Source organism: Zonotrichia leucophrys, chromosome 1A, assembly GCF_028769735.1.
Source record: "Zonotrichia leucophrys gambelii isolate GWCS_2022_RI chromosome 1A, RI_Zleu_2.0, whole genome shotgun sequence".
Classification (NCBI taxonomy): Eukaryota; Metazoa; Chordata; class Aves; order Passeriformes; family Passerellidae; genus Zonotrichia; species Zonotrichia leucophrys.
In genome coordinates this window covers 65,690,670-65,709,131 of record NC_088170.1, presented here as the reverse complement: position 1 = coordinate 65,709,131, position 18,462 = coordinate 65,690,670, and the positions used below count along the sequence as shown (strand labels likewise).

The following is an 18,462-nucleotide window of genomic DNA, read 5'->3' as shown; positions in this document are numbered from 1 at the left end:
TTGGGCCCTGCCGCCAGGAAATCAGCGACAGGATGAGAGGACGTGGCCTCAAGCTGTTCCAGGGAAAGTTTAGGCTGGACATGGAAGGAATTTCTTTACATAAAGAGTGATTCGACATTGAAACGGGCTGCCCAGAGAGGTGGTGGGGTCACTCTCCCGGAAAGTCTGGAAGTGGCAGTCAGCACCAAGGCGGTGCTCAGTCATAAACTGGACTCGAAGATCTCACAGGTCTTTTCCAACCTCATGGACCCGCAGGATTTTTCCCCGTCACGGGCAGTGCTCCCCACGCCCCCTTGCAGCTCCATGGGGGACTTGGTTCCCGCCCCGCCAGGCCGGCGGCCCTCAGGGCAGCAGCCAGGAAAGCGAGAAGGAAGCGAACGCGGCGTGCCCAGGAGGCGGCGGGAGGAGCGGGGCTGGGAAGTCCCCGCGGAGGCGGAGGCGGAGGCGGGGACGGCGGGGGAGGGCGGGCACTCCGTCCGTCAGCTGAGCGGCCATGGGCGCGCCGTGAGGGGTGAGTGGGGACGAGGTCCCTGAGGCCAGCCCAGAGTGGGGGGGTGGCGGTCGCCATGGCCGGGCTCGGCCGGTGACTCGGCGGATCCGGGGTGGGCCTGCGGGAAGGAAGGGCAAGGCGGGGAAGCGCCGTTCTGCGGCTCCCGGGGGCCGCTCTGGCCCAGGGACGGAGCGGCCGTGCCTGGGCAGAGGCGGGTGGAGGCACCGCAGCCTCCCCAGCACCGGGGTGGGGTTTGCAGGAGAACAGAAAGAGGGGACAAGAAAGCGAAAATGAAAGTTAAAAATCAGCGGAAACGGGCTCTCGGCCGGGCGCCGACAGGGCCGGGCGGCGGGGCCCGGGTGCTGTCAGGGATGGGAAGGGAGTGGGAGAAGCGGGATTCTCGTTTCATTCCCAGAGAAATGCGCTCCTGAGGAAGGGTTGGTTAGCCGAAAGACGTCTTTGGGATCATGTGTTTTAGGCCCATGGGGGATTAATGTAGACTCACGGATACTCTGGTGTAGAGGGGATAGAGGGATTGAAGGTGCCTGTGTGCTGTGACAAGGGATGTGGCTTGTATGTGTTAATAAAATGCGTGTGTGGTAATGCTTTCTTTATAATTGGGCAAGAAATTGAAAGTTTGCTCTTGGCAAACCTTGTAACAGCTGCTTCAGAGATGTCCAGCAAGTCGAAGGGCCGTCCTGCTGAAAATGGAGAGCATTCCAAGAGTAAAATGGAAAATGGAATGGACAGCATGGCAGCCCCAGCCCTTAACACCTACACCCCGGAAGAGATGGTGCAACAGATGAAAGAACTAATCACTGAGAACAATGAGTTAAAAGGTGAATGCACACGTGAGCTGGTCTTGAAATGCAAGAGCCCTGAGTCTCTTCTGAAGGGTTTGTTTTGTGCTATGAGTATGAATTCTGTGCTTGTCTGCCCTTGCTGGGTAGCATCTGCTGTATAAACAACTCTGCAAGTGACAATGCCAGTTTGATAATAACACATCAACAGGATATTTGATAGCACACATCAAATTGAATTGGTGTGGTAGATTAGGGGGAGAACAGCCCAATGTAAGGGTGGCTTACTTGCTCTTGAGTTTTATATGTAAGCACTGTGTATTTTAGAGGGTGACATGAAAAACCTCTTCCTATGATGTACTATTTGCTCACCAACCTCTAAAGGACTATTTTGGTTTGTACTGTAGAACTGTTTGATCCATTACAAACATTTTGCCAAAGCTGCATTAGGAGGGATGGGTACTGTACCTTCCATACTTCAAAAAGGAATGGTGGCTATGGCAGGGTACATCTGTGAGAAGCCAGTAGCCTTCCCTGAAAATTCCTAATGATTTGAGATACATTTACTTCTGGATCTGGAATTTAGGTGTCAGTTATTTCTTCCTTTAAATGGTTAGAGCAAAACCTGGGGGATCTGAAAATTTTCTGTGTAAAAGACAGAAGTATCTCACTGTTTATTTGACAGCAGAGCATGGAGTCACATATCTCCTGTATTGTGATTTTACACTGGTGTTTAAATTCTTCCTGAATCATTTTTGGACGTGGTCCAACTTTTCTGTCTCATGGGAATCTAGCAGGAAAGTTGTTAGTAGAAGTACATCTGGTATTTTGCTAAAAGGTCTTATATAAGGTAACATTTACAGCTGCTGTAACCCATAACTTGCAGAATCATTCTCCAGACTATATTTTTTTTCCATAACCTGAAGGATTCATGGGCAGTTTATCATATGACATCAGGATGCAATGGAAGTTACTGGAAAGTACAAGTATAAAGGATTTTTAAGTAACCAGCTTTGAGTTACTTGCTTAAAAAAAAAGCATGTCTAAAATAATTTCACTGACTCTGCCTAAAAATCTTTTGAGCATTTTGCAAGACTGATACTGTTATGTACTGGCTTTGTTACTTACAGGGAACTGACTTGGCTGTAAGTTGTTTGGTATATTTCAATGCTTGCAATCGAATCTTAACCAAATAAACCGTACCTTTTCGAGGGGTGAGAGAGAGCATACCATTTAACTAAAATGTAACAGCACATTGAGGGAGAGCATTGCTGGGCATATTTGAGACATTTGATTTGATAGCATCTGTTTGCATGCAGCAGTTCACCAGTCTAGGATGTTTTCCCTGCCAAGTCTCGGTAGTTTCAGAAGCTCAGTTCAGCAGTTTTGGGCTGATCACGTGAGTACCACACACAGCAAGATACCAAGTATCTCTTGAGAACAATCCTTCTGGCTTCTTGGTTTAGGAAAAAGTCAAGAAGTCAGTGAGTGTGGGCATGTGATCTCAGCAGTGGATTTAAAGCTGTTTATTATGGTGCTAATGGACTATGATAAGTTTAGTTTTGGTATTTAAGGTACGCCAGACAGAGGCTCACATTTCACACCCAATTATTGCCAACCCATTTGATGCTGAAGAATGCTGAGCTCAGTGTAGTGGAAATCTGCTGTTTCATGGACAGAGTGTTGATGTGATTCAATGTCTTCTCTCTGGCTGCCATTTAGAAGCCATGAAGTTGCACAACCAAGCTATGAAGGACCGATATGAGGAACTTTCCACTTGGAGAGAGAAGCAGAAAGAAGAGCGAGAATTTTATGAGTTAAAGTTTAAGGAGGCAAAGCAGTGCTTGCAGGCCAAGTGCATTGAAAATGAACAGCTACAGCAGCAACTTCAGAGCCTAAAGGAAAGAGAAGAAGGAGCTGAAATGGTAAATAAGGAATTGGTTAGATTGACATGCTTTTGAATTGAAACTCTGGAGCATTCAGTCCCTTCTATGATTCTAGGATTCATCACACTGGGATGGTTTGGAGATTTGTTAATATCTCCATTTTTATCCTTAGCTCTAAGAAATAGTCTTCACCTGACTTAGTTTATAAAGTGAGGCCTTTCAGAGTTAGTAACAGAAAATTATGGCACACCTGAGATAATTTCCTTTTTTTGCTAGCATTTAGTAAACAATAATAATTAAACTTTCTTACATAATAAATAAGTGGCATTTCTTGCTAATTTTTCATTTGTTCTTGGATATCTCTTTGCTTTATCCTTCCCTTGTTAGATTATCTGTCCCTCATGATCATTTAATTGCTTTTTTTATTGTGTTTCCAGGAGCATGTTTCCAGGGAAAAGTTGACATGTAAACAAGCAAAAAAAAAAAAAAAAGTGCCATCTATTTTTATTGTATCAGCCTTCTTTTCTGAAAGCTCTTTTGCTGAGGTCAGATTAGATCTGTGCTTCTGCTGCTCTGTTTGAGTGTGACTGAGCTTTCTGTGTCCTGCCTTTGGCTCTGTTACACATCATTTCTAATGCTGCAGGTGGTTGCACAGTAGCCAGGCAACATTTTGCAGGTGCTACTGAAGGCATCTGTGGGCAAAGCTGATCAAAACAAAACCTGCTTTGTGTCCCAAATGGTCATGTGAAAAGTTAATTAAGAAGTTCATGCAGAGCCAAACTGATGCATTCTGGTGTCTGGTACTTCCAAGACCCATGTGGATTCTCTATTGTCTGATGAGAAATGAGTGTATTAACCTTTTTCTCAACAGAGTCACTAGTAGACTCTCCCTTCCTCCTGACTGTTTGATGGAGCTCTGTAAGAAATGTTTCAGCATGGAAATCAAAATTGGCCAATAGGTCAGAAGATGCAAGGGGGGAGAAAGTCATGTTTAAATAGTGTGATTGTGTAAGTATTATTTACACAGTCTTTACAGAATGAAAACTTGTTTCAGGATTGTCAGGAAAATTCAGGATTTCATAAATTGTTCAGAACTTCATAAATCTGGAATATTTATAAGGGGAGCCAGAGGATTTATAATCTTTCTGTCTGTTGTAGAGCTTCTTGTACTTTGAATGCCTGAAGGATGCTGTTGCCAGAGTTTTCCAGCCTGCTTGAGAAATCTAAAATCTCTCTTATTCCCTGGAACTGACTCTAAATGCATCCTCTTACAGTATAAGCACAGAATCAGAGACAGCAGAGGGTCAGAGTGGTGTTGTGGGATGAGAGACGCTGTCAGCACAGATAATGTGGAGATTTGGCATAATCAAATCTTAGAATATAATTCAGACTTCAGAAATTGTTCAGAATTTGAATTGATGGTATGTGCTGTTATAAAGGCATTATCAGGAGTGGAAACTCAGATTACAAAGTGAGGAAGAAACAAACTCACAGGGAAATGTTTCATAATGGGGAGCAGCATTTAAAGGAGAGGAAATAATGAATCTTGCTGGTTATGCAGAGGCTTTAAGAGAGGGTTTTGAGTTACCTAGAGAAAGGGAAAAGGCAAAGGAGATGATTGTAATTGGAAAGAGGGAAGTTTGGGGAGAATCTCTGAGGAACAGAGACTTTGTGGAAGGGATCTAAGACTTTGTATGAAGGTCAAGGAATTGGGAGGATTTATACATGGAAATGGGCTACAAAGAAGCTAGAAGGTGGGGAAAAGCTAAGAATGGGCTGTGTGGGAAAGCTCTCTGCCCACTGGTCTTTTCTTCTTTGGATCTTGGTTAGATTTGGGAGAAGAGGAATAGGGATATGTGTGAAAATATGCAATAATTTTGGAGGTTGGTTGATACCTTGTATGGTAGCAAAAGGCATAGATTCAGGCAAAAAATTACATCCTAATTATGTGTGCATTCAGAGAACCAGTCCCATATTTTCCAGCAATGGGATGCCCAGTGTTTGATTACTTGGTTTCACAGTTTAGACTTCTTCTGTTGAGTGAACCAGAACATACTTTATGGATCTGCCTGTGGGGTTTTCAGAGAAGGGAAGAGAAGGGATGCAGGGCACTGCTGTGTTCAGGCTGTGTGCTCCTGGGCTGCTGTTCCCTGCTGTTGGCTCACACAGGGTGTGTCTGTCCCAGGAGGCTCCCGAGAAGGAGGTGAGGCAGCTGAAGGCCCAGGTGCAGCGGCTCCAGGCTGAGAAGGCAGATCTGCTCGCCATCATTTCAGAGCTGCAGCTCAAGCTGAACATCTCAGCAGAGGATTCCTTTGTGGAGATTGGGATGAATGTAAGTAAAGGGAGCAACAGGAGCGCAGTAACCTGCAGTCAGGTGTCAGGCTAAATAATTCTGTCATTCCTTGATTCTTTCTGTCATTCCTAGATTTCCTGCCGTAGAGCACTTGTGTCTTAAAGGACTTGGAATTATTTTATGTCCTTCCACTCTAAAGCTCTAAGCAAATTAATTTCATGGATAGCCTCTATTGCACTAATTAAAAATGTTAAGTCTTGTCTTAGTACTGATGTTCCCAGAAATTTCAACTATCTTTTGTTAAGAGGCAACACCTGTGCATAAATGGGCTATTTTCTTTTGAAAATGGGGCTTACTTCCTACTGACAGATAAATAGAGATGCAGGCAAACAAAGCTTAAGTGCAAAACTCTGGAGAGTATTCCCTAGAGGCAAAAAAATGTACTTTTTTTACTGTTCTTGTACCTGGAATCTCTTCACAAACTGAAATGTGAAAATGTAGCCTCTGCTACCCCTCTATTCCCCATATCATCCCTCTGGAAAGTAGATGTGCAACAAGAAATTTTAAAAATGTAATTAAAATTTGTTTGGAGTTGTCAGAGAAAACATAGGGGTGCATTCTCCTTTTTATTTGCTAGAAGGATTCTCCTTTGGGCTACAAAGTGGGTATGTAGGACTGGGGAGTTTGTCAAGGAATGGGGTTTTTAGAGGGAAAGAAGAGTTGTTGTTTCAGGAGGCTGGAGAGTGATCTCTAGGCTTGTACTGAAAGTCACCTGCAGTGCTGCTGGCTTGCTGTGTGCCCAGTCATCTTCACTGGGGAGAGTGGCTGTGGAAGTTGCTGATGAATGGAGAAGGGCAAGTCTCATTGTTGTTCCTATTCTCTAATCAAGCTGGAAGAGATACAGGGAAAGGCATGTGAAGTATTTAAATTAAGAATTTCCAAACATGAAGATTATCTGTGGGAGTTTTTTAATTTATCTGTATTGCCATGATAGCAATTCTCCCTGTTTTTCTTCATTCCTTAAATAAATAAAGTCCTGCTGTTCTGCTTAGATAAAATACTGAGCTAATAGTGGTTTTTTTCTCTCCTAGGAAGGGGAAATAAATAGAACTGCAAAGGAACATCAAGAGAATAGTGGTGAAATGCCCAGTGATGTTGCTGTCTACATGTATGTAGGTTCTTGTGTGATATGTGTGATTCAGACTTCTGCCTTGAGTTTTGTTTTCAATGTAAGGGAATTTCTTTCTAAGAGGAAGGCACTAGAAAATCCTCTTTTTCTTTGGCTTTGCACCCCTCCATTGCAGCAGCTCTACCTCATAGCACGCAGCAAGACCCTCAGCTCTCTGACATTTTTCCTTCCAATTTTTACTAGCTGACAAGAGGGAGTGCATATTCTGGCAAGTTGGCCAGGCATTTGTGGACATTCTGACTTGCCAGCTCTTCAGGCTTTTAAGGAAGGCCAAACAGAAAAGAGAAAGAGGCTGCAGGGACTTGTTCCCTCCTAATCATTGGAGACCATCCAATAGAATATCTGTCCTCTACCCAATTGTACTGGTGTTGGTAAGAGTCAGAGGTCTTACAGTCTTTCAGATCTGACCCTGTTGGAGTGTGCCTGGTATGAAGTGTTTCCATGATGGGGTAGACACACAGTGCAGCACAGTCCTTGCTTTTCAGGTTATTGGGTTTAAGGTAGCAGCATTCTGTTCAGGTTACTTCTCAAAATTCAATCTTTACATCAGCACCAGGACACAAGGGACTTTCTTGCCCCTGGCTGAACCTTTACTCCTCGTGGACATAGACATCTGATACTGTTCAGCTTTCTACTTTGGATACTGCCCAGTTTAGCAGCTAGATGGTTTTGGCTGAACTCTTATTTACTTTGTGCCTTTGCTTTTGAAAGGGAAGAATACAGAAAATGCTAAGGATGTAGCAGGCCAGAAAGCTGTGCTCCATGTTGTCACTCCTATGTCACTGCAAGGGAGAACAGTGCTGCAGTGTAATATCAGAGAAACTTGTCCCTCAGCATGCAGATAAGAAGTTGGAGGAGGGAAAAAAAAAGGGTGTTACAGTTGTGGACAAAACTGAAAGAGTTGCTGAGCACAGACCAAGCTGCAAGTATTAAGCTTGTTGTTAGTTGTGGCTTGTGAGAACACTGATTATAAGACATTCCCTGTGGAACTTGCTTACCTTTGGAGGAGAATCTGGGCCATATCTACAAGAACAGGGGGCATACGTAGCTCTGAAAATATTTCCAGTGTCACCACGTGCCTTTGTCCAGAGCTGAAACTTTAGACGGGTGCTGTTAACAGGTTCAATGAAATGTGATCCACACAGGATGGATTTATTTCTGTAAGGGTAGAACTGCACTAAAAATCCCCTGATAAAAGTTATTTACTTAAAATATCCTGGCTGAGCACTGTCTTTTGGGTATTGAATTTTGCTCACCAGAGGTTTCTAGCTCTCAGAAGCACACAGAAGACTGCTTTGCTTTCTTTTCTGATCTACAAGAGCAGAACTTTTAACACATGTTGTTTTACAGCTGAGACTCTGAAATATACAGTGTAACTTGCCTGTCATCCACGCAGTTTGGGGATTTTGACTTTGTGTCTAGATGGCCATAAAAATGGATATAATGGAACACAGTATTTTATCACTTATCCTATTTTTTGGAGCTTTGTATTTGTTCTGGTTCAATTTACAGTAGCAAAATATGATTTTGAAAAGAGCTATAGAATGTGAGGAGGGTAAAGAGTTAAAGAGATTTTTTCTGAACAAGAAAGTAATTTCTGATGACCATTTTTAGTGGGATATGCTTTCTTTTCCATAAAGGAGCAAGGCAGAGGTAGAAATGTTCTGTGCTTTATTGTGAGAAAAAGTTGTTTGTAGGAATGGACAGCAGCACTTTGCAGAAAGGGCTGCAAAATAGGTCAGAATAAGTGCACTGGGTTTTGTATTGTCATGACTTCCCTTGCTTAAGTGCTGAATTGTTCCCTCAGCTGGAAGGGGACTGCCTGTGCCCTGCATTTGCACTCACAGGGGCTGTGGCTGCTGGTCTTGGCTCTTGGCAATTGGGAATGAGCCCTTTGCTCAGAGCACTGTTTCCAGCACTGTGTGAATTGGTGCCCTCTCAGACTGGATTCCATCATTAGGGTTAAGGGAATGTGCTGCTAAAGGGGTTGCTGTTGTTATTTACATCTGGTCTGGTTTGGTTTGAAGCAGGAGCAAATCTGCAGATGAATCGAAGAATTTGGAGTCTGAGGAGCTAACTGTGAGCCAGCTGCTCTGCAGCCTTAGAAATGAAACTCAGAAGAGGGAAAAACTTGAGGAGGAGCTGCAGGATCACAGAGAGAGGTATGAAGTAGGTGCACTGTAACATTTGGAGCTGTTTTCTTTCAGGGCTGCTGCAGTTACCAGGTCTCTGAATGATCAGCAACAAGCTGAAATATCAGTGTGATTTGGGGAATTTCCTGAGCACTCAGTTGTAATAATATTTTGTGGTTTTCTGTATAGGGATAAACCACAGTTTTCTTCCAAGGGATTTTATTTTCATTTCCTGAAGTGCCACAGATCAAGGCAAATGACCAGTTTCCTCTTGGGATTGAACTATCCCTGGGTTATTCAGAAAGATAGGATGACTAGTTGAGGCTCTTCTCCCCATTCACTCCTCCATAGTTATTTGGCTTTGGATGAATCATCTCTGTGTGTGGCCTTAACCAAATCACTATGTCTGAAACAGGTCCTCTTCGTGATACTGCCATGCTACATTTAGCAGTGTGTGAGCTTGCAAAAGCTCCTTAGAAATGTCTAAAATAAGTTTAATTCCAGAGTTTTCACAGTGAGACATGTATGAGGGTCTGTCTCAGCTCAGTTCTGTGGGTGTAAATCAGCACCACTGTTCAGGAGTGGCCAATTCCCCAAGCAGTTCAAGATCCCCACTTCAGAGAAACAGAGTAAGACATTATCTATTATGAAAGGTTGGTGTCACAGTAATTGCTTCTATGTGGTCTTCCTAGAAGAGGTAATGAGCCATAACCAAACAATTCTTAGAAACCTCCGCCCCTGAAAGTACCACAGGAAAACAGAGACAATATTGATCACTGGATTCAGTGAACAGAATGATGTTTCCAAAGAGTTGGCACTTTTGGACTGTACCAAAGATCCCTTTGGACTGAGTGTCATGACTTTCATCACACCTGCAGACTTACACATCCATTTTAATTAAATGTACAGTGTCTTGTGTTCTTCAAGAACCCCCATGATTGTGCAGGCCTTCCTGCATGTCTGTGCTTTCCGTTCTGCCTTGTGGTTTTTCTGTGGCTGTGATGTTACAAAGAGAGTCATCACTTGCATGAAATCCTTGTATAGTCACAATCTCACCTGAAGCATAAGCCAAATCCATCATTATTGGCCTCTTCTTTTTTCCAGACTGTCAAAGCTGGAGAAGGAGACCAGAAACTGCCAGGAGAGTGGGACACAAACTGAACAGGAAGAAGAGAGTTCAGAAGCTGTAAGTTCCTGTCCTCAGTCAAGATGCAACAACATACAGCTGACTTGTTGAGGTCACCAACCTCAGGGTCTAGATTTCCACTTGCACTCAGGGAGCAAAGGGCAATTGTCCTGCCCAGGTAATGGAAGTGAACCTTGATGTATCTTAGAGGTGGTTCCACATTCCAGCAGCCACTGCAAAGGGGTGGGACTGGGGGCCAAGTATTCAGGAAGCTTGGCATAACTGCAGTTAGACCACATTGCCCTGGCCATGCTCAGTAAGCAGAGAGAAATACAATAATTTCTATCTCCAGAAATCATCTAGACTGTGTGAATTTCCTCACTGCTGCCTAAGTCAGCTTTTGGATCAGAATCCAGTGACAGCATATTGTAAAACAAACTTCAAATGTGGAGCTCATATGGCACCTGCTTTAGGTTTGTTCATGTTTTCAGTGGGGTTACAGTGGTGGGGCATAACTATTTTAGATTGAGACACAGTTCCAGGCAGAAACTTAGTCCTGATGTTCTCAATTAAGATTTGAAAGAGTGCTGGGGTTGGGATTCAGCTCCAGTCAGATGCTTCAGCTTCTGTGCCTGCAGCTGTAAGTTTCTGTGTGAGGTGAGAGTGCAGCCCCTTAGCCCTGGAGATCCATGCTGGCTCAGTGCAACTGCACAATACAGGCAGCCAAGAGTGCTTTATGTGAGGTGTGAGTTTGTGAAGTGCTGCATGGGAATTGAAAATACACTATGGGACCTGCTGGAGACCTGTGCCCTTCTGAAGGTCAGAAGTATTTTAGGGCAGGGCTGGGTTGGTTAAACAAGACCAGTCTGCAGTCAGGCCAAGAGATGCCCTTCCTAGGGAAAGCAGATGATGTCGTGGTTAATTAATGTTTTCCAGTGCTCTTATCTCCACTTTGCCTGAGTTACAGCCTGGGCCCAACACTCCTCATTGAAGTGGACACTGAGGTCAGCCCTTGTGCTGGCAGCTGTTTCCATGTTCACTGTTGTGTTTCTTCAGAGGCTCCTGTCAGCAGAGCTCATGTTACCTGCCTCTGTGGTAAAATGTAAATCTTTAGTGGAACAATGGGGGAGTGCAGTGTGAAATAATTGTGAAGCCTTGTAGATGAGGGCTTACTACTGAGTATATGTGCAAACTAACTTAGGCAGTTTTCTCTAGAGTGAGACTTCCTACTTACCTTTCTTAGCCTGTAACTTTACTATCTTGAAATGTCCATATGTAATTTTCTTTCTTTTTTTTTCTTTAAAAGGTTGGCAGTGAAGTAGAAGCCCTGAATCTGCAAGTTTGTGCTCTGTTTAAAGAGCTTCAGGAAGCCCATGAGAAGTTAAAAGAAGCAGAATTGATTCAGAAGAAGCTTCAAGAAAAGTAAGGCTTAAAGAGCAAAAGTTCTGACATGACACCCAGTACTTGTATGACAACTCCCATCTTGGGAAACTCACCAGCTCTACAAATACCAACTAAAATAACTGTTTCATAGAAGTGCTGTTAAAGTGTGCTCCTTCTTTGTAAGTGGTGAAGTGCAGAAATACAGCAATTTTCAGAAAGTCTGAGCTGCCAACCTAGTTCTGCAAATAGAACCTCAGTGCCTTGAATTATAAGATTTGGGTTGTAACCCTTCATGATGTAAAGAAAAAATCTTTTCTGTTTTCTCTTTCACATAATCAATCCCTATTCTGGCTTTAGAGGAGAAAGCCAAGGAACTTGGTTGTAACTTTTTCACATGAGCTGTCTGGGCTTTTGAAGAAAATTGTGTAGGTTATAGAAGTGGTTACAAGACCCTAATTTTTTTTGCTTAGTTTCCTGTCAAATGCCAGTTCTTTGAGATTCATAATAGTAAGACAATAAATGTTGCTTTCTATAGCTTTGTTTTCTGATGGTTGTGTATAGACTGGTTTTTGTCTTTCCCTGTTTTTCATCAAAATAAGCCTTTAAAGTGAACAAATACTCTTTTTGCTATATGCCTCTTGGGAAAAATCCATCAGAAGAGGGTGAGAGAAGAGATCAACCTTTTTTTCTTTTCTGTCAGGTGCCAGGTACTGGAAAGAAAAAGCTTGGCTGCTGCATCAGAATTGGAGGAGAAGCAGCAGCTGATATACACCATCAAGAAGCTGGAACTTCAGGTGGAGAGCATGCAGGCAGAGGTCAAGCTGGAACAAGCCAAGACACATGAAGAAAAGTGAGTATGACTTGGTTTTGTATTCCAGGACGGCATTGTCAGTGAAGAAGAGAAGTCCAAGGGAACCCAGCCAAAGGAGAATTGAATCTGAAATACTACTTTTGTGTCCTGTACCCTTTGAAACTATGCTGTGTTTGTAGATTATGAAGTAGAAGTCTGTATTCTTTCCTCTACTGAACCCCTCACTTAGGAATACTTGAGCTGTCAACTCTGACTTGTATGTTCCTTTAACCATAAAGTCCAAGGTGGAATAGAGCTGGCTGTAACATTGAAGTGGAGGAAGCAGAGAAGTGCTAACAGCTGTGCCACTGACCAGCAGGGGTAAATGTGGACACATCCTGGAGGGCAGGGACAAGTCAGGTGCTGACAGTGCTGGGAAAGTGACATTAATGAAGAGGTCTGCAATCCCTACAATGTGTTTGCACTAGGCGAGTCGAGTGTGTGGTCAGGCTGAGGTAAAGAGAGGCTGTTTGCTTTGCTCCCTGCTCCCTTTCATGTGCAGGCCATGTAAGGAGTGTGAAAATGTCAGTCCAAGCTGGTCAGAGAGGCTGAACTTCCTGAAGGACACATCTTCAGCTGCTGCAGAAGCTGCTCATTGTCTTCAGAGTCTGTGTCTGATAAATTCTCCTTCACTTGAAGTCTGAATCAAGACTTGGATGTCTTCCTAAGAAGGGTGTTACATTGAACAGAATTTGTGAGCTTCATATAAAAAAACCGAGTGATGGATTCTTCCATATGAAATGCAGTGATCAGTAAGGACACTGGTTTGACTCAGTCCATGGATAGAGCAGCACCCAACTCATAGGAAGGGAGATGTTGAGACATGGGGCATGACTTTTTCTCACCAGAAATGCACGCTGATTTGTAAGGAGCTGGTAGTGGCTTTTTTTTAAGTTCTAACATTATTCAGATTTCAGATAATTGTTTGAAATTTTCATCTCTTTTCTTATCATAAACAGGACAAGATACAATAACCTCCAGGATTCATATAGCAAACTCCTTCCAGAACTCACTGAGGCAAAGAAAAAAATTGATGAAATGAAACTCAAAGAGGTAAACTCATCACAAGAAGAAATCATAATTAATTAGGGGTGAGGGGGAAGGGATGGGAGAACATCTTTAAAATCAAATTTGGTCAGGAAACAACTGTCATCCCTTCTGCATAATTACATGCAACATAGCAGCACTGCTCTGATAAACACAGATCCTGTGCTGTCAGTTATAGAAAACTTTATTCACACATCAGTACCTCCATGGTGTTTTTGGGTAAGGTCTAATCTGCAGTGCAGTGCAGCACAGAGTCCTCAGACAGAAGTGATAGATACATCAGTGTTCTTGCAGCATCACTTATAAAAATGTGGGAAGGTAAATCTCTAAACATTTTTGTATTCTTAAATAGAATGCCTGCCACAGTGAGGCCTTGTTAGGAACTGAAGCACCGTGGAAGTGCCACATTGTTCTGTGTAATTTCAGAAACTGGGAAAACATCTTTTACAGTGTCCACTAGGGGGGTGTCTGTTAACTTGATACAATGTAGTTTGAAAGCTCAAAACTAATCTTTAAGGTAAAATATCAGTCACCACTGCTGTCTTAGTCCAAGTTCCTTTGGTGACCAAAATGGGAACCTTTTCCAAGGACAGGAGGAGTAAGAAGCAAACTTTCACTTCAAGGAGTTCATGTCGTAATCACAATTCTTCTTTGCAGCTGGACAGAGTAGATAAAGCTGTGGTGGAACAACTGACAGCAAAGGTGGAGTTGGCAGAACAAGCCCTTGCTGCAAAGCAGCTCCAGATAGATGAAATGAAGCAGCTAATTGCTAAGCAAGAGGAGGACCTTGAAACTATGTCTGTGCTCCGTGCTCAGGTATCAGCTCTTTTACACAAACTGGCTCCTTCCCCACCCAGTATTCAGAAACCAGGAGGTATTTAATGGCTCACTCTGGAATGCTGAATATGTTTTCTCAACTTGAAAGCATAACAGCCCTTACTTTGGCTTGTCTTGCAGAGCCTTTGCCCACTGTATTCTAGGGCTCTAGGAGGAACTGTGTATGCTGGAGTCTGGCATAACAAACAGAAGTTGGGAGTAAATGTGTGTTTAGAACCACTGGCTTAAGAATCACTGCATATGTTTTAGGAATGATTTTACTCAAACCAGCATGTGTTAAGTGAGTAAAAGGGGTTTGCCTCACATTTAAGGCACAGAACTGGCATCTTGGCCTGGTTCCACTATCTGAACCACAGATATGTCAGTGTAATCAGTCAAGTCACCTCCTCACTGCTTGTCTGTGCCTCCTTTCTGCCTCTGTACAGCAGAGGCAATACCTGTGTCCCAGGTAAGGCACTCAGAGTATCTTTTACAGAGTCCAGAAAGCATTTGGTTTCCTTCACCTTGGGAGAAGGGCAGGTCTTGGCTTTGCAGTCTGTGTGTTTTGAGTAGATGCAGATTATGATACAGATTTGTGATTTTGACATGTAATATACAAATATGGTTCAAAGTTACAAATTTTCAGCCTGATTTCATTTCTCTGATCAGATGGAGGTTTATTGTTCTGATTTCCATGCTGAGAGGGCAGCAAGAGAGAAGATCCATGAGGAGAAGGAGCAGTTGGCTGTCCAGCTGGCATACCTACTAAAAGAGCAACAAAATTTTGAAGACCTTGGCCGGTGAGAATAGAATTTGGCTGAGCTGCCTTTGCACTGTCCTGTTACTCTGTTCTGGTGTTGACCAACGTTGTCTTTGTGAGCATCTCAGTAGAAAGGCAAATAACTTTGCAGACATTTCTTACTTAATTTGAATCTAAAAGGAGGAAAAATAAGAATTGGCTGACTTCTCAGTTTTCTGGTAGAATCTCTGTAAAGTGTGTTAGTTCTTAATTGGGTGCCTTAGTAAGTTTTCATTTCGGATAATGCATGCTTGGTAAATGCTCCCAGTTGATCCATGTGAGTTTCTTTGGGTTTTGGCCTCAGTTTTAGCTGTGATTCTGCAGCAAATCTTCCTGCATGTGTGCCAGGGATATCTGCTGCTTCTCCAGGAGGCAGTGGTGAATACACAGTTCTGAGTACTGTGGCAGTTGAATCAAGTTCCATTTCACATTAACTGCACACTGAGTCCTTTTTATGGTATAACTTGCTTTTCTACTTAAAGCAAATTTGCAGTTTTCCCTGAACAGCTGAGAGTCCTTGGAGTTTTCCAGAGAAGGGTGCCCTGGATCCCTAGGTGTGTGACTGCCCAAATCCTGCTGCTGGCGTCACTTGCATGACCCTGATTTCAGCAGACCTCTGGCGTGATCTCACAAAGCAGTGGCATTTCTAGGCCCTGTTTCTGAGCAGCAGTTATGAACTAAATGCATGGCCAGTTGACAGGAGTCTGTTTTCAGAGCCTTGACCTGTTTATTACCCACAGAAGCTCTCTGGCAGAGATGCAGAGTCGCCATGGAGCCAGGATGCCGGATGGGGAGCGCTCACCTCGCCTTGTCCAAAGAGGTACTGCAGGCACCTTCTCCAGCCCTCAGGGGCAGGGGCAGGTTACAGCAGCTCTGCTTGGCTGCAGACAGCTTCCCTGTGGTTATCTCTCTGCAGAGAGCAAAATAAGGTAATACAATAGTTCATCATTTATCTTCTCTGCTTGCAGGAACCAATAGTCAAGACTGGCCAGAGCAGCGGAATATTTCTATTTATGCATGTCCTAAATGTGAAGAAATTCTACCTGATTTGGACACACTGCAGATTCATGTTATGGACTGCATTAATTGAGTGATGCCCTCCAGTTCTTTGTCTTCTGGAATTTTACCTGCCAAACACTTGGGAGTTTTTCCTTCTTGCTCAAATAATGCTCAGCTCTTATGTCCTATGAAGGAGATTTTCAGGAGTTTGCTTTGCTAATTCAATGGGAAAAGGGTAAAAACTCTTCCCATGTCCTGTAGTGACTAATCTTCTTGTAATCTGCTTTAGGGAAGGAGTTTTCATAGATTAACAACATGGATGTGGTACAGAACTTGCAGTGTGTCTGCTGCTATGAAACCTTTCAGGAACATTCCCCTGAAGTGCTCTGCTCCATGGCTACTCTGCAGAACAGGGCTGAATCACTGAAGTCAGAGGAGAGATGAGATATTTGCTGATCAAATATATATATATATATATATATATATATAAAATAAATGTGAGCCTGTAAATACTTCATCTCTTACATACTATATACCAGGAAAGTAATACACAAAAAAAGCTGTTTGAGGAGCTTTCAGCAAAATGGAATAGTGCTGTATTCATCGAGAATGTGAGGTGAACCCTGATCTTTCTCCAGATGGCCATTTCATTGCTGCCCTTGTGACCATACTAATCTGATGTTACATTTTTGATGGCTTATGTAACTCCTTGCTTTAGCCAGATGTGGGTAAGGTTTAAAACGGATCAGCTAGGTCTGATACATGTAGCTTCTGCTGTACTCAAGTCACTTGGTTTTATAGAACTGTTCATTTTTATGATGTTGTCTTAATTTTTCTTTATTATAATACAAGCATTTGAACTTGTACAGTATTGTGGTGGAAAGCACTGAGATGGATGTAACCTAATTTAAAAAGAGTGTAGTGGATTTTCACATATCAAAATAAATCTACTACAATTATGAATTTATCTGTGCCTATATGTACATGGGAGACTGGAACAGGATTTCAAATTCCTATGTCTGAAAAGCTTGTGTAGAAACAACTGTAGTGGATTAGTTCTATTCTTGTCCTCCCAGGTGTTTTTATCTCAACAAAAAGGAGAAAATCCCTTTTTTGTCTTTGTAATTTGAGTAAGTTTTTTACTTTGCTTGTTGTCACTGTTGTTTTAATTATCACTTTTAGATTCTGGATTCTTTTTTTCTGTTATAGCTCATCTATAGCTTCATCCATAATTTCAGGTAACACAAGAGCTGCCTGTTGTGAAGAGATATTTATCAGCCTCATTGCAACCTTCTTCATCAATTACAAGTAGTCCCAGGAGATGCAATATCTTACTGGCTTTTAACTGGTTCCTTTTGACAGTAGGATTTATAGGCTTTTTTTTTACCCTGAATCCAGTTTTATTATGGGAGTTGTGACAGTTACAGATTCTGCAATGATCAAAATCTGATGGAAATGCTGCTAGGCCAGAAGCAAACTAACAGAATAATAGAGCTGATTTCATCTGAGAAGTATTAAGGTTAATGAAAACACAGAAAATCAATGTGAAAGGCTGAAGAAGGAATAACTTATGCATTTGTCAAATCAAAATGAATCATCTGAGGAGGTTTCAGAGAGAGGAGATGTTAGCACAGGGGTGCTAGGAGGAAAACATGGGCATTAGGTGAAATAGGTCTTCACAGAAAGATAAAAGAGCAGGTCTAATAGCACAAATCAGGAGGGGCAAGGAACTGCAAAGAATAAAGCCACAATACACTGAAACCTGTTCATGCTACAGGGAAGATTATTTTTTGCTGTCATTACTTACTGCAGTCCAGCAATGAGCTTGTACATCCTCAGAACTATTGTTCACAGAATTACAGTTCTACCAAAGAAAAACTGACCAACCCACAAAATTTTGCCCACTGTACGTGACAATAACAAGGATTGAATTTGAGGGCGTAAAACAAGTGTTGACATTGTTTATGTTGTCCAGATGAGGATGGCACCTGCTGTGACCCCTCCTGAGGCCACTCTGCCCAGGCAAGGGCAACTCTGCAGCCAAATGGGCTTACCCAGAGGCTGGATCAGGAATAATGTGTCAGCAGGAGCAGGGCTGTGATTCTTCCCTCTGTTGTGGGCATTGGTGTGGCTACAACTTGAATCCTGTGCCCTGTTCTGGGCTCTCAGCTCAGGAAGGGCACTGAGGGGCTGGGGAGTGCCCAGAGAAGGGCAATGGAGCTGGGGCAGGGGCTGGAGCACAAGGCTGAGGAGGAGCAGCCGAGGGGGCTCAGCCTGGGGAAAAGGAGGCTCAGGGGGGACCTTTTCACTCTCTGCACCTCCCTGACAGGAGGGTGTAGCCAGGTGGGTGTCGGCCTCATCTCCCAGGTAACAGGATGAGAGGACATGGCCTCAAACTGCACCAGGGCAGGTTTAGGTTGGACAGTAGGATCAATATCTTCACAGAGAGGATGATTCCACATTGGAGTGACCGTCCCTACAAATGTTTAAGGAAAGTCCGGATATAGCAGTCAGTGCCGTGATCTAGTTGACAGGTAGTGATCTCTTATAGGTTGGACTCGATAGGACTTTTCCAATCCCATCGCTTCTGGGATCCCCACGCCGCCATCGCCCCCCATCAGGGGGCGCCCGCCCCTTCCCCTCCGCCCGCCC

At 43.3% G+C, this 18,462-nt stretch overlaps 1 protein-coding gene across 5 annotated transcripts; it reads left to right on the top strand.

Moving 5' to 3' along the window:
* Positions 1-401: 401 nt before the first annotated feature.
* Positions 402-16,773, top strand: OPTN (optineurin). Of its 5 annotated transcripts, none has more exons than XM_064703021.1 (14): positions 402-511; positions 1,153-1,329; positions 3,013-3,215; positions 5,362-5,508; positions 6,561-6,637; positions 8,689-8,820; positions 9,895-9,976; positions 11,223-11,338; positions 12,000-12,149; positions 13,109-13,202; positions 13,854-14,012; positions 14,682-14,812; positions 15,555-15,631; positions 15,780-16,773. In XM_064703021.1, exons 2-14 carry the CDS (start codon positions 1,164-1,166, stop codon positions 15,899-15,901), a joined length of 1,656 nt encoding a protein of 551 aa, XP_064559091.1. In that variant the 5' UTR covers positions 402-511; positions 1,153-1,163; the 3' UTR covers positions 15,902-16,773. The 5 variants fall into 5 exon arrangements, with proteins under 5 accessions (XP_064559091.1, XP_064559089.1, XP_064559090.1 ...); XM_064703019.1 differs by having other exon boundaries at positions 15,552-15,631; XM_064703020.1 differs by having other exon boundaries at positions 8,686-8,820.
* The last annotated feature ends 1,689 nt before the right edge of the window (positions 16,774-18,462 follow it).